The following is a 15,455-nucleotide window of genomic DNA, read 5'->3' on the forward strand; positions in this document are numbered from 1 at the left end:
GGTCGGCTCCAGTGAGGACCAAGCCTTGCATCACGTGTCCCCTCCGCGTGTATGCCTTCTACGACGGAACTGCATTTCCGCGTTAACCAACTTAATCCACCTTAACCAACTTCGAAAGAGTGCCTAAGCTTAACCGTCAAAATCAGGGCAGGCGTTCTATTGCCATGCTCTAAGACAAACTCTAACCTTAACCAACTTCGAACGAGCGCCTAAGCTTAACCAGTGTAGAAACTTGCGGTCCCACGATTGGGCGTACATGTCACATGACCAGAAATGACCTGGCCAATCAGAGATGCGGAAACGCAGTTTTTTTTTTTTTTTTTTTTAAATCTTTTTCCCCCTCCATTTTCCTCCGATTTTCTCCCATCCCAATGTTAGTCGTTATGCCAATTCCCAATCCCCTTCCTGGTCGCTGCGCACTTACCCCCCACAGTCGGTCTGGGAGAGTGGAGGCTATCACGTGCTTCCTCCGATACACGTCCAGTCAATCAACCGCTTCTTTTCACCTGGCAGCGCGGATTCTCATTGAGAGGGCGTAGCGTGTGGAAGGATCACACTATCCCACTCAAGTCCTATCCGCGCTTAGCAGGCGCCCCGACCGAACTGTAGGAGTCGCTGTTTACAACGACCCGGACCCACCCCGCCAGCTTCTCCCACCCTCTAATACTGCCAATTGTATTAGTGTGAACGGCCAGCCAAGCTGGTGACAACCCCGGAGCTGTGAGCTGGACTCGAACAGGCGAATCTAGCCGCTCCGGGGTTTGGTGACGAACGCAATCTCCGTTACGCCACCTGACCGCCCTGCGGAAACGCAGTTCTGTTGTAGAAGGCATTCAGGCGTCCCCTCCGGTACACGAGGAGGCAGCTGTTGCATCTTTTCACCAGACAGCTCGAACTCTCAGTGGCGAGGAGTAACGCGTGGGAGGCTCACGCTGCCCCCGATACTTCCTGATTCTGCTGTACAGGCGCACCAACCGACCTGTAGTAGTCGCTGTCCACAACGTCCAATCCCCACCCACCGGCTTTCCCACCCTCTAACACTGTCCAATTGTGTTAGTACGACGGCCGGCCAAGCCGGTAGCAACGCAGAGAGCTGGGCTCGATAACAGCATCTCCTGCGTTAGTGGTGAGCGCCTTGCCCAATGCGCCACTCAGCCGCCCCTAGCGCCGATCTTTGAAGTGTTTTTGCAATGATGCTCGTTTGCATAGAAAGGGGCAGATGTTCTGCCCATATTACCTCATTTAAATTCCCGCAAATACCACCGACGCACAGAGACACAATGCTGATGGCAACGCAAAATAGCACCGCATTTCACCCTCTGCGCTCACTTTGTGAATAGCAAACTGTGTTTCGGAGCTATTTGCACAGGCATAGCGTCAGAAAAAGCCGCGCAATCCCTTTGTGAATTAGCCCCTGAGTGTAGATGAATAGTCTCAGTGTGGATGAATAGTCTCAGTGTGGATGAATAGTCTATGAGTGTGGATGAATAGTCTCAGTGTGGATGAATAGTCTCAGTGTGGATGAATAGTCTCAGTGTGGATGAATAGTCTCAGTGTGGATGAATGGTCTATGAGTGTAGATGAATAGTCTGAGTATAGATGAATAGTCTCAGTGTGGATGAATAGTCTATGAGTATAGATGAATAGTCTGAGTGTAGATGAATAGTCTCAGTGTGGATGAATAGTCTCAGTGTGGATGAATAGTCTATGAGTGGATGAATAGTCTCAGTGTGGATGAATAGTCTCAGTGTAGATGAATAGTCTATGAGTGGATGAATAGTCTCAGTGTGGATGAATAGTCTCAGTGTGGATGAATAGTCTCAGTGTGGATGAATAGTTTCAGTGTAGATGAATAGTCTCAGTGTGGATGAATAGTCTCAGTGTGGATGAATAGTCTCAGTGTGGATGAATAGTCTCAGTGTGGATGAATAGTCTCAGTGTGGATGAATAGTCTCATTGTAGATGAATAGTCTATGAGTGGGCCTAACTTGACGAAACATCAGTGAAGGGAGGTGCCCACTTTCAACATGTAGGACCACTAAGAAGTAAACAGACTTGATGTTTTCAGGCTTCTGGTGTAATAGCAGCACCACGCGAGCGCCACATCTCTCCATCCACAACCAGCCGGAAGCCGTCATCAACATAATCAGTACTCCAGTAGGTTTAGCCAACAGGTGAGACACTTATTAAGGTATTATTTGATATACCGTACTTTTCGGACTATAAGCCGCGGCTTTTTCCCCCATTTTTCGACCCTGCGGCTTATATAACGGTGCGGCTTATATGTGGACAAAACCCGAAAATCGAAATATTGCTTTTTTTTACTGCATTGAAATGTTATTTATCTGTTCCCTTATTTACTTAATACAATTTGTAAATTAGTTAATTCTTGTTATTTGTCCGACAGTATTGTGTCCCAATGGGAGTCATTCTCTGTAGAGGTGGGAACTTAAAGCTCAATATAAGAACGGCCATGCACCACCACCCACAGAATCGAGAGAGCAATCAATCTGTCAATCCTTTCCGTGTCCGGGCCGGGTGAGGTTTCCCGTGTTGAGTCAAATTAAGCCGCAGGCTCCACTCCTTACATATGGTAATTAAACATTAAAACACATGCGGCTTATAGTCCAGTGCGGCTTATATATGTACACATCATTCAATTTAGCTGCTGCGGCTTATAGTCAGGTGCGGCTTATAGTGCGAAAAGTACGGTAGTTCTGTGTTTAGGTCTGTTACATGGTTCAGGTTAGAACTTAAAAACATGTCAAGGTAGGGGTGTAACACAAAAACCACGGTTCGGTACGTACCTCGGTTTTGAAGTCACGGTTCGGTACGGGTTTTCGGAACAGTGGGGGGAAATTTTGGCTTTCCATGTTCCACTCAGGGGTGATGTAGTGTGCAGTAACTAATTGTACTTGTAGGGCTGTCAACGAATATTCTATATTGAAATTAATAATCGACTTGTAAAAAAAAAAGATTGTGAAAAAACAGCCCCCGGTGGGCGGTCGTTAGTGGTTAACATACCGTTGTATTCGTTTGGTACACTACACAGCCGTTCGGTACGGTACGGTACGGTTCACACTGAAACTGTTCGGTTCGGTATGGATACGTGTACCTTTACACCCCTATTTCAAGGTATTATTTAATATAGTTCTGTGTTTAGGTCTGTTACATAATGCAGGTTAGAACTTAAAACATGTCAAGGTATTATTTGATATAGTTCTGTGTTTAGGTCTGTTACATAATGCAGGTTAGAACTTAAAACATGTCAAGGTATTATTTGATATAGTTCTGTGTCTAGGTCTGTGCCACCCAGCAGAAGTCCTGAGCTCAGACACATGGGAAGTCCTCTCCTCTCCAGCACACCACACAACAGACTGAACCACATACACAACAAGGTAGGTCTGTGTCTCTGTGTGACTGATGGAGACCAGGCTATGAACTAGCACCCCAGTTGGCTAATGTCAGGGCTGTTGTGTTAATATAGAGGTGTATAGCAGGTGGTATAGAGGAGCACTTGAAGTGTTCTGGGCACCTTGAGGGGTAAGTCTGGCTGAATGGCACTTTGAGGGGTAAGTCTGTGGCTGAATGGCACTTTGAGGGGTAAGTCTATGGCTGAATGGCACTTTGAGGGGTAAGTCTATGGCTGAATGGCACATTGAGGGGTAAGTCTATGGCTGAATGTGCTCCTTAGCTGCACCTGTCATGTTCATGACGTAGAAGCCAGACCTCATCTCTGTAACAGAGCTGGTCCTCCAGAGTGTCTAGTCTCTGCTCATATCATTATGTATATTCTTGTGTGTTTATGTGAGTACCATTATGTATATTCTTGTGTGTTTATGTGAGAACCATTATGTATATTCTTGTGTGTTTATGTGAGTACTGTTATGTATATTAGTGTGTTTATGTGAGTACCGTTATGTATATTCTTGTGTGTTTATGTGAGTACCGTTATGTATATTCTTGTGTTTATGTGAGTACCGTTATGTATATTCTTGTGTTTATGTGAGTACCGTTATGTATATTCTATTACTATTGTATTTGCACATCGTTGCGGGCAAGACCACCCGCATTTCATTGTATACTTGTATGCCGTGACAAATAAAACTCTTGACTTGACTTGACTTGACTTGATTCTTGTGTCTATGTGAGTACCGTTATGTACAGTATACGACCAACCACCTCAAACTGAACCTAAGCTAAACAGAATTGCTCCACCTGCCGGCCAAATCCTCCCCCCTGACCGACCTTTCCATCACAGTCGAGAATGCAGCTGTGACCGCGTCCCCGACCGCCAAGAACCTTGGTGTTGTCCTCGACGACCAGTTGAACTTCTCCGCTCACATCGCAGCGACAACCAGAACCTGCAGATTCCTCCTGAGCAACGTCAGAAGGATCCGCCCCTTCATGACAAAAGAAGCCACCCAACTCCTCGTCCAATCAACAGTCATCTCCCGCCTCGACTACTGCAACGCACTGCTCGCTGGCCGCCACCAAGCCTCTTCAGCTCATTCAGAACGCAGCGGCCCGCCTGATCTCAAACCTGAATGAATGAATGAATGAAAACTTTATTTAACAGATTGCAGAATGGGTACAATACAGTACGGCTCAATACACACAATTGCAGACCAGATGCAGACCAGAGAAAGACATTTGTCTTGTTTACATCAGAGTCCCCCATTTTCAATTCATAGTGACATTTATGACATACACAACATACATGACATTTATGGCATAGGGACATACATGACATACAGGTATTTAGTACTGTTACATTTGTGACATATACAGTACGATATGCAAATATACAGTACTGTTACCCATAGATCCTGACAGAGTATATACATATGATGGGGAGGGGACTGTACATTAGGAGGGGGTGGGTGGGTGGGAGAGAAATATACATATGGCGGGGAGAGAATATATACATACGGTGGGGAGTAGACTGTACATTAGGAGGGGGTGGATGGGTGGGAGAGAAATATACATACGGTGGGGAGAGAATATATACATGCGGTGGGGAGGAGACTGTCTATTAGGAGGGGGTGGGGGGGTTTGGACATTTACAGGGGCCAGTTTCGAATTGCAGCCTCCCATTGCAGTAGGTGCTCTTTAAGAGCGGTTTTGAATGTGGGTAGGGATTCACATTCCTTTACAGCTTTGGGTAGGGCGTTCCACATTGATGTGGCATAATTGCGAAACGTGTTTAGTCCCTTGTTTGAGCCGAATCTGGGTTTAACATGATTTGTTGAGCTTCCTCTGGTGTTGTGGTCGTGGTATTCACTGACCTTTGGGAAGTATTTGACATGTACATGGGTACCTTAGTCGTATAGTGTATCTTGTAGACCAGGCCCATTGCAAGTTGCTGTACTCTGTCGTCTACTCTAAGCCATTGTGGGATATTTGTGGATATCCTGATGAAGAATGTCTCAGTCAACCGAGGCTTGGATAATAACAAGGTTTATTAACCAAACAGATAGAATACATAGAGAGAATGGCTGAGGCTCTCGCCCCAGGTGATCAGCTGAAATTACCCAGGTAAGAAGCCTTGATTGTGGTCGGGAAGAGCCCTTTATAGTTCAACAAAGGGGGTGTGTGGTCCCATTTGATAGGTCAGATGGGGGGGAGGGGGTACAGGTTTGGGGACACAGGGGAGGGGGGTGTCTTATTCCACAGAGAGGGGGGGGGGGCACAGGTAAAGGGAACACAGGGGAGGGGGATATATTTACATGAGGGCATATTATACCACAATACTCACTTTTCTTTCTTATAATGTGGGTGAGATTAATGTATAATATACCAGGATTGTTTGGAACAGGTAAAAGTGGGGATAATAGTTTAAAAATAGAATTATTTACATACATGATTAATAGAATTATTTACATACATGATTCATGACATGATCGACTGGACTGCGGTCTGTGTTATTTTGATATCAGAGATGTGGGAATAGATATCACCCTTTTCTTTTATTAATCGCTCAAAATACCTATATCAATGAGTGGTCCTCATCTCTGATATCAAACAACAATTAACATAATCATTAGAAGCTATCGCTGTGCAAATATCTTGGCATACCTTCAGTCGTTCATGTCGTGACTCTGGGGAGCTAATGTGATCGTTGTGCGTACAGGCATCGTAATAAACCAATTAATTACATGCACTGTCTGTGTGGTCAGAGTGCACAGGGTGAAAAAACAAAATTGTGTTCATAATTATTAGGAATCGGATTTACACATAAGGCTAATGTGTACAAAAACATTTTAACAACCGTTAACCTGGTGGTTAATAAAACTAACATGATTGATTATGGGAAACTGTTCACAAATATATATATATATTTTTGCACATTTTGTGATGATTCTTGATGAAATTACTTAGGATCCAGTTGTATTTAATCTGAGTTTGAGTGTCACTTTCATCTGTGATTGCCTCAGCTTTGTTGGTTTTTACTTAGAATCAGGCAATTTTCTCCATTTCTTCTCTATAAATGAGGAGATAAAACGTCTTATGCATCGCTTCTGTATGTAATTCTAGTGCATATACTATCAATGGTTCACCATACAGGTGCAAAACAACGTTACATGTCCTCTTCTATGAGAGAATAAAACAACTGATTCTTTCTTGTCTGACAATACAATTTTGTAACCTAAGTAATTCTAATGTGATGTAATGTGATCATGTGGTCACTTCTTCCTTCAGCAATACATTTTAGCTCATTATTACTAACCATTGTTAATGCTTTCTCATTGATTTCTTTTCATCACATCTCTAGTTCATCGTTTTGCAGATACATACAATTGTGTGAAAAGTTTCCTGCTTGTGAAGGTATTAATCTGAATGATGTTGTGTCGTTGTTGACAAGGTGTTCTCTGTCGGTCGTGTGGCAGGGCCAAACAGTAACACATAAAAATTAAATAAATACATACAATAGGCATTACCTTAGTGGCTAATGTGTCAAAATAAAATTGAAAACCGTTAACCTAGTGGTTAATATAAAAGGTGATTATGATAATCGTTATGCATTGTTCTGTGGTCAAAACAAACTTGGTGTCTTGGAACAATCCAACTGGTTCTGCCCTGTTTAACAATACCATTTTGCAATGTGACTCTGTGATCATTTCTCATTGTCATTATAAAATTATAGTTTTTGTTTGTGAATCTGACAGTTGCTGTGAAGTGTTGATCATCTGTTCTCGGTCGGGGATGTGTCCTTCTGTGTGACCTGCTGTGTGTTGAACGTATCGTACATTCAGTTGATGTTTCTGTGAGCCTGTCGTGTGGCAGTAAGACAGTCTCATTTGCTATGTGTCTCTTCTTGACGATGCAGTCGGGAATATTCACTGGTCGCCGTCCATTCCCTGTCAAGGGTCACTTGTCTGCGCTGCTCTCCATCACCACCCCACATCCGCCACTGTGCTCACGCTTGGCTCCCATCAGGCCCAGAGACATGGTGGTCAGGGCGTTTTTGAATGTGTTGTGCTGGTTTCGCTGTCCTCTCCTCGTCATTGCGGTACCACTTGATGGAGGGCGAGGGCTCGCCGGTGTAGTGGCTAGTCAGTAGGACGCTCTCTCTCACACGGATGACAATCTTGTCATGGGAATCCACCTTGATGGTCGGGGCTTTGGTTCCCATCTGCAGGTGATGGGTTTGGTCTGCAGTGCCGGGGTGGAGGCCGTCAAAGGTTGATCTCCTCTTCGTCAGTGTCTCCTTGGTCAGTCTCCTTCGTGGTCCTCTGCTCCACTTTCTTGGGGATGTCTGTGGGCTGGGTTGGATGGTTCTCCCACGGTTGTTGTCGTCGCCTCTGGTTGTCAATTTTCTTTATGTGTCCCGCTGTGATTAGCTTGTCAATCTCAGCGCGGTACACAGTCTCTTGAGCGGGGTCTCTGGCTAGGTGCCGCTCTGTGTTCAATAGATACCGCTCCGTCGCTTCTTTTGGGGCGTGGAAGGTGGGCATACCCTCTCGCCTCAAGAGTGGAGTTGCGTATCTCATCACTCCGTTGACTTTGACTCTCTTTGTCCCTTGCTCGAGGAGTGCTATGGCGTAAATGTCTTCCTTGGAACGAATGTCTTTCTTTTCGTTCTTAAAGGGCATTGTCTCTAGTGTCCATAGCCTCTCGACATGCTGTAGGAGGGTGGTGTCTTCTTCTGTCACTCTGGAGTGGAGGCAGCTAGTGGCTGCTGTTCGGTTAAGAGACTTAGCGAGGGGGCCTTGTAATGTCCATCCTAGGCGGGTCTCGACTGCTGCAGGACAGCCTCTGGGCCCTGTGTGGACCCGGTCTATCGGGACTATGAGGTCTGCATGGTCGGAGCCTATCAGCAGGGTCGGGGTGGCACCGTCGTCTCTCTGGCTGCCCGCTTGCTGCGATAGTGAAGGAGACATTCTCGCCCTTTATCGTCTTTAGATCTCTTCTTATTGTCCGAATCGTCATTGGTTGTGTCCGCAGCTTCGTGGTTCAGGTCGCGCGTCGTCTCACTCGTCCTGTCCTCTCACCAATTCGTGATCTGAGGGTGATAAACACTGCCTTAGAAAACTCCTCACATAAATGATTCAACGCCTTTCTGCTAAAGTGGAAAATCATTTTGGGATTAATTCAATTCATTGTAAATAAAATCACTTAATTGACAATAGGAAATGCAAACCAATTGCATTAGCAGTGATTCCTTACGTCAAGAAGGTCACATTCACTACAATCTTATCATTAGGCTTTAAATAAAATTAGTAAATGAATGGCCAAATCTTGAATCAGATAAAATAGCTATTTTTCTTCATAGTCTGTGATGTCAAATTTTTATTTGATCTTACCTCAGGATGCGTTGGCTGTACCTCAGGATACTTACCTCGCCACGACTTCTCTGGCGTTCTTCACATCTCAGTGTGGCTCATCATGGCATAGGGTGGGGAAAAAACATAAAATCTAGGTAGCCAGTTAATTTTTCATGAAAAACAATCATTCGTTTTGTCATCTAACCTTACTGTCATGCATTTGTCCTAATAAACTAATCTACACTGTAGCACTCAACACTTTGATGACCATTGTTACTCAGCTGATAGAGGTGTGCCCTGCCTGATGTCCTGTCGTACAGAACCTGTGAGTCGCTTTGGATAAAAGTGTCAGCTAAATGATCAATGTTGTTGATATCTTGTACATTTAGATAATTGTGTTTCAATTTTGGTGGTTGATAATTTTGCAGTCATGGAAAGTATTAGTTGTTAAAAGAATAGTCTAAGGAATAGTCATGCATGTTATTGGTTATAAACAGAGAATAGAAGGAGGGGATTGTAAGTAGTTGTTTTCATCATTAATCTTTCATCTCGGGCACTTCTCTAATTCATGTGTCTTTTGAAAAGAGATGATGAAAACGACTGGTTAGTTATTGTTAGTATGGGAGTTAGGTAGATTTTCATAACTGCAAATTCATCACCGGTGTCTAATTCATGTTAATTAAGTGGTTCTCTGTTGCCATCTACCGCCAGGTGAGTTCATCAAGTCTGTGGTCACGAGTGCAGGCATTTGCATTGCTTTGTCTCCCAAGTGCCCACTCTGAAGAAATTTACATGTGGGTGTTTTGGATGTAGATTTGTTCCAAATGGTCAATCGATTGTCTCTCAGCTCTGCACTGTCTCTCGGTTGACATGCAAATTGTTGGATTTTCTGTCTTTTGTGATACAATTTGGGTGTAGTCATTCACTGTTTTGCATCTCGCCTCAGAGCCAGATCTGTAAATACAAACACATGTTAATTTTCCACTCTTTTCTAAGACCATCTGTTCTCCTTGATTGTCTGTGAGCTTAACAAAAATTAGCTAGATCTCATCCATCCCGTTCTTGGATGTAATGATAGTGTTATCATTTATCAATCATATCGCGTATGTACACAAGCATCATATGAATGTGGACCGACACATTTTGAATCATGTTTAAAATGTCTTACAATGGAAAGGGCTAGTTATCTTTCATTGGTTCTTTAGATAAACACATTAACTCAAGTGAATATAACCTAAACACCTTACTTTTAAACATAATCTATGTTGTTTGTGTTCCAAGTTTTCAACATTGAAAGCTTATAAAGCCTAATCTAACGCTGTTTATGTGGACTACAAGGTACGCCCACAGATGTATTATAATTCTGAAACAGACATTGTAATTAGCTTTATGTGACTTATAATGTGTAAATTAAAGCAACATAAACACTCAAGTGATCTGAGATAGTTGTAATTTGCTGTAACTGAGATGATAGTGTATATGAACAGTTTCTACGTCAAATGACTCCCTTTTCTTGACTCCTTTTGTATCACAAAAAGTACTGAATTTGCAAATCTGGTATGTCATAAATGTACAGATGTAGCAGTACTGACTATCTGTCTGTCATGTATGTCATAATATGTTCTGATAAATTGAAAATGGGGGACCCTGATGTAAACAAATCTGGTATTGAAAATGGGGGACCCTGATGTAAACAAGACTAAAGTCTCTCTCTGGTCTGCATCCCCTTAACAATTGTGTGTATTGAGCTGTACTGTATTGTACCCATTCTGCAATCTGTTAATAAAGTTTTCAATCAATCAATCAAAGCATCTATATTTATGATTTTTATACTCACCGGGGAAAGCTGTTGTGTTGGGTTGGATCCGTTACGTGTCGTCAGCAACCCGCATCTCGCCACCTCAACTCAACATTTTCCAATAGCAGCGCGCACATGCATATACAAATAAAACATATACTACACGTGGATTTCACGCACCCTTGGCCACATTACACTTTACGTTCGCTTATGGATAGTTTAATATAAAATAATAACTTCACGGCGCGCATAGCGTCACGTCATTGCTCCATGCGACGTTCGTGTGTTCTCATTCGCCTCGGAAATAACGCTTTGCAATTCATACTATATTTTTCCACGAGCTCTCAATAGCCTGGAATTCCTATACCAGCGTTTTGTTACCGAATGAACGCGCCTGTGCATATGTGAAACGTAAACAAACTGAAACGATAAAACTATACTTCCCCAAATGGCCGTTCCCGTGGGCCGGTGTTCTGCGGAATCCGGAAATTACTATCCTAGTTTGTTCCCGTGAACTGCACTTCAATGTTATTCTTTGTATATCGGTAACTCGTCTCTCAATGCTCGTCGCGCTATCCGTAGCCGGTTCTTGACTCAATAAAGCAACGCGACGGGTCCTATAATACTTGTGCACATACAAACGAGGCTTAAACAGACAAACAAACACTAATACATATAAGTTAACGTGTGTATATATCTGACTGTATTGGATCGCTGTACGTTTAGTCGGCCAGCACTCTGCTGCGACAAGGCATTTATCCCTTGATATATAACTACACATCGTTATTAAAGTCATAACGACCGAACCTGACTTCGAAATTTACCAGCGATATATTAGATTATATATACCGTTTAATCATTACTCTCGGTCTCTTTTACTCGCGACTAATGTCCTGTTTAATGTACTTTCCGCGACTGATGTCCCGTTTAATGTACATTCACGTACTCTCGGGACATCGCGTAATCATGTACTAACTAGGACATCGCGTGATAATCTTCCCGCTATCTGTATTGATCAATTGGTTAATTTAATCCAAAATACATCGTTTTCAGGAAAGGAAGAGATTGTGGGCTTAGTTTGAGGTTGAAACAATGAATATTATGACGCTACTCTGGTAATTTCTAATTATGATTCTATCCGCTTCTCGGTCCTACTTCCCGCCTCTTTGCAAAGGAATCACAGAACGTTTTTAACAGAGTAGCGTTTTCCAAGGATATCACATCATAATAAGCTCACGTATCTATTTTGTTGCCTATATTTTTAGTCTGCATCAGCTAGACTAGGGGTAGCAATCCAACAACCTGTGTGGTGTGCCTTAACTTTTGGTCGGCTCCGACTCGACCTGGAATAGCACTTCAACCATTGTGCCTAAACTTTTTGGGACTAGCACATATAACCCATCCTTTCAGAACCTCCTGATAAGGACCCAGGTGCACGCGCGCCCTGGTAACGATTCTCAATACAGATCAGATATATTAATGCACATTATTCTACTCAGCCATGATCTCAATATTGGACAACATTCTGTAATATTCACCTGGCACAGAGAAAAGCAGGAAGATTTTAATTCCTTCCATACATTTTTGGTCGACCATCCTATTATACTCACTTTTCTCTGTATAGTTGAATGATACAGCACGCCGGGAGGACGCAAAAAGTCCGTCACAAGTTCGTAGACGCCAATTGTGGGATATTTGTGGATATCCTGATGAAGAATGTCTCAGTCAACCGAGGCTTGGATAATAACAAGGTTTATTAACCAAACAGATAGAATACATAGAGAGAATGGCTGAGGCTCTCGCCCCAGGTGATCAGCTGAAATTACCCAGGTAAGAAGCCTTGATTGTGGTCGGGAAGAGCCCTTTATAGTTCAACAAAGGGGGTGTGTGGTCCCATTTGATAGGTCAGATGGGGGGGAGGGGGTACAGGTTTGGGGACACAGGGGAGGGGGGTGTCTTATTCCACAGAGAGGGGGGGGGGGGCACAGGTAAAGGGAACACAGGGGAGGGGGATATATTTACATGAGGGCATATTATACCACACCATCCTAGGTTGTCAAAGTGGGCAGGGGTGAGGTGGGTTCTAGGGGTAAGGTCAAGTAGAAGTCTGACCAGTTTGTTTTGTGATGTTTGTAATCTTGTTTTTAGCGCCTTTGAGGTGCTTTGGTACCATGAGGTGCAAGCATAGTCGTAGTACCCTTGAATGAGTGCTCCTGCCAGAGTCTTCAGGGTATTCTTGTTTACCAGAGAGAGGTATGTAATTTCATCTTTCCTTGTGACAATATTGTCACCCACTGTAACTGAGAAGCCGTCGGTCTTGCTACCTACCGAAGTCAGCCCATGTCACCCCACTTCTTAGGGACCTGCACTGGCTCCCCATTGCTGCACGAATCCGCTTCAAGGCCCTCGAACTGGCATACCGTGCTGCAAAGGGAACCGCTCCCGCCTACCTCCGGTCAATGGTCTCTAACTACACACCCTCAAGACCCCTACACTCTGCATCTTCTGGCCATCTCAGACCCACTCCTATCCGAGCTCCGGGAGGGTCATCAAGGAGAAGCCACCTTTTCTCAGTCCTTGCCGCACAATGGTGGAATGAACTGCCCACCCCAGTTAGGACAGCCGAAACCCGTCCAATCTTTCGCCGTTGACTAAAGACGCACTTCTTCAACCATTATCTGAAATGAAAAAAATAATAATAATAAATAAATAAAATCTAACCCTAACTAACCTTACTGTCATGCACTTGTCCTAATAAACTAACCAACACTGTAGCACTCAACACTTTGATGAACATTGTTACTCAGCTGATAGAGTTGTGCCCTTCCTGATGACCTGTCGTACAAAACTTGTAAGTCGCTTTGGATAAAAGCGTCAGCTAAATGACTAAATGTAAATGTATTATATTCTTGTGTCTATGTGAGTACCGTTATGTATATTCTTGTGTGTTTATGTGAATACCGTTATGTATATTCTTGTGTTTATGTGAGTACCGTTGTCCGTTATGTATATTATTGTGTCTATGTGAGTACCGTTATGTACAGTATATTTTTGTGTCTATGTGAGTACCGTTATGTATATTCTTGTGTCTATGTGAGTACCGTTATGTACAGTATATTCTTGTGTATTTATGTGAGTAATGAACGGCCCTTCTAAGGTTTCTCTCCTCCACGTTGCCTGTGGTGCTTTTTTCCTATTGCTGGGTTTTTAGTGAGTTTTTCACTGGGGTATGTCTGGGAGTGTTGTTTTGGATTTCATGATGGGTTTTTTCGTTCTTGATTTATTGTGATGTTTCTGCTTGACTTGTTTAAAGAAGACTTGTCCAGCTCATGGGGACATTAACTTGTGATTGCGGGCTTTACATTTGATTTATGAGTACCGTTATGTATATTCTTGTGTGTTTATGTGAGTACCGCTATGTATGTATATTCTTGTGTCTATGTGAGTACCGTTATGTATGTTATCTGTGTTTATGTGAGTACTTGCCCTCTGTTTCAGAGAGAGAGTAGCGTGGCGTTCAGAGAAGAAGCCCAGCCTCCACAGTCGCTCCTCAGACTGAGTGAGACCAGCAGGGAAACCCCGCTGACTGGGAGCCTCTTCAACAGGAGCAACAGGAACAACCACAGCACCACGCGAGTGCCACTTCTCTCCATGCACAACCAGCCGGAAGCCGTCTTCAACATGATCAGCACTCCAGTAGGTTTAGCCAACAGGTGAGACACTTATTTAACAATAATATCATCTTTTCACTTCTTTCAAAACCCACTTCGATAGCATTGTGTTGTTACATGTGTTACACTATGTTCCAAGGTATTATGTAATATAGTTCTTCTGTGTTTAGGTCTGTGCCACCCAGCAGAAGTCCTGAGCTCAGACACATGGGAAGTCCTCTCCTCTCCATCACACCACACAACAGACTGAACCACATACACAACAAGGTAGGTCTGTGTCTCTGTGTGTCTGATGGAGACCAGGCTATGAACGAGCACAGTATAGCAGGTGGTATAGAGGAGCACTTGAAGTGTTTGATTGATTGATTGAAAAGTTTATTAACAGATTGCAGAATGGGTACAGTACAGTACAGCTCAATACATACAATTGTTAAGAGGATGCAGACCTGAGAAAGACTTTCGTCTTGTTTCCATCAGGGTCCCCCATTTTCAATTCATCATATGACACACATGACATACAGATAGACAGTACTGCTACATCAATACATTTATGACATACCAGATTTGCAAATACAGTACTGTTTGTGATACTAAAAAAATCCAGAAAGGTTCTGGGCACCTTGAGGGGTAAGTCTATGCAGTATTTCCCCTGAAAAAAAAATCAGCAGCGGTGCTGTGCCTCTTGGGGGGTCCGGGGGCATGCCCCCCCCCCCCCCCCCCCCCCCCCCCCCCGTTTTTATTTTTTTTACATTTTAAAGTTAAATGCATCAATCTGGTGCACTTTGAGAGCAAAATAAAGCGGCTCGATCTATGATGAACTTTGTGCTCAAAACACAGAATCGACTAGACTGCAGTGCTTTCTCCCTGCAGCCTTTTCCTCAGGTCAGTCTTTTACATTAAGCACCCCCCACAGCCCAAATGAAATGATTAAAAAAAAATATATATATATATATATTATAATTTTTATAATTTTTTTTGGTAAGTCTATGGCTGAATGGCACCTTGAGGGGTAAGTCTATAGTCCACACAGGACTTTTAAGATTCATCAGATCGCTGTACTCATCACACGACACATCTTTCTGTCTTGGTTATAGAGGTATGTGTTTTGGGTATAGAGGTACTGGTAGGTATGTGTATTGGTTATAGAGGTATGTGTTTTGGTTATAAAGTTATGTGTTTTGGTTATAGAGGTATGTGTGTTGGTTATAGAGGTATGTG

At 43.3% G+C, this 15,455-nt stretch overlaps 1 protein-coding gene across 1 annotated transcript in view; it reads left to right on the forward strand.

Annotated features, from left to right (window-relative positions):
• Window positions 1-15,455, forward strand: part of hfm1 (helicase for meiosis 1) — a 92,983-nt gene that overhangs the window by 75,076 nt on the left and 2,452 nt on the right. The window contains exons 34-37 of the mRNA XM_084313659.1: window positions 2,069-2,174; window positions 3,302-3,398; window positions 14,065-14,279; window positions 14,408-14,504. Of these exons, the coding sequence (XP_084169785.1) occupies window positions 2,069-2,174; window positions 3,302-3,398; window positions 14,065-14,279; window positions 14,408-14,504 (515 nt within the window). The remainder of the gene's footprint in view (window positions 1-2,068; window positions 2,175-3,301; window positions 3,399-14,064; window positions 14,280-14,407; window positions 14,505-15,455) is intronic.

Source organism: Notolepis coatsorum (assembly GCF_963971535.1).
Source record: "Notolepis coatsorum genome assembly, chromosome: 4".
NCBI classification, from domain to species: domain Eukaryota; kingdom Metazoa; phylum Chordata; class Actinopteri; order Aulopiformes; family Paralepididae; genus Notolepis; species Notolepis coatsorum.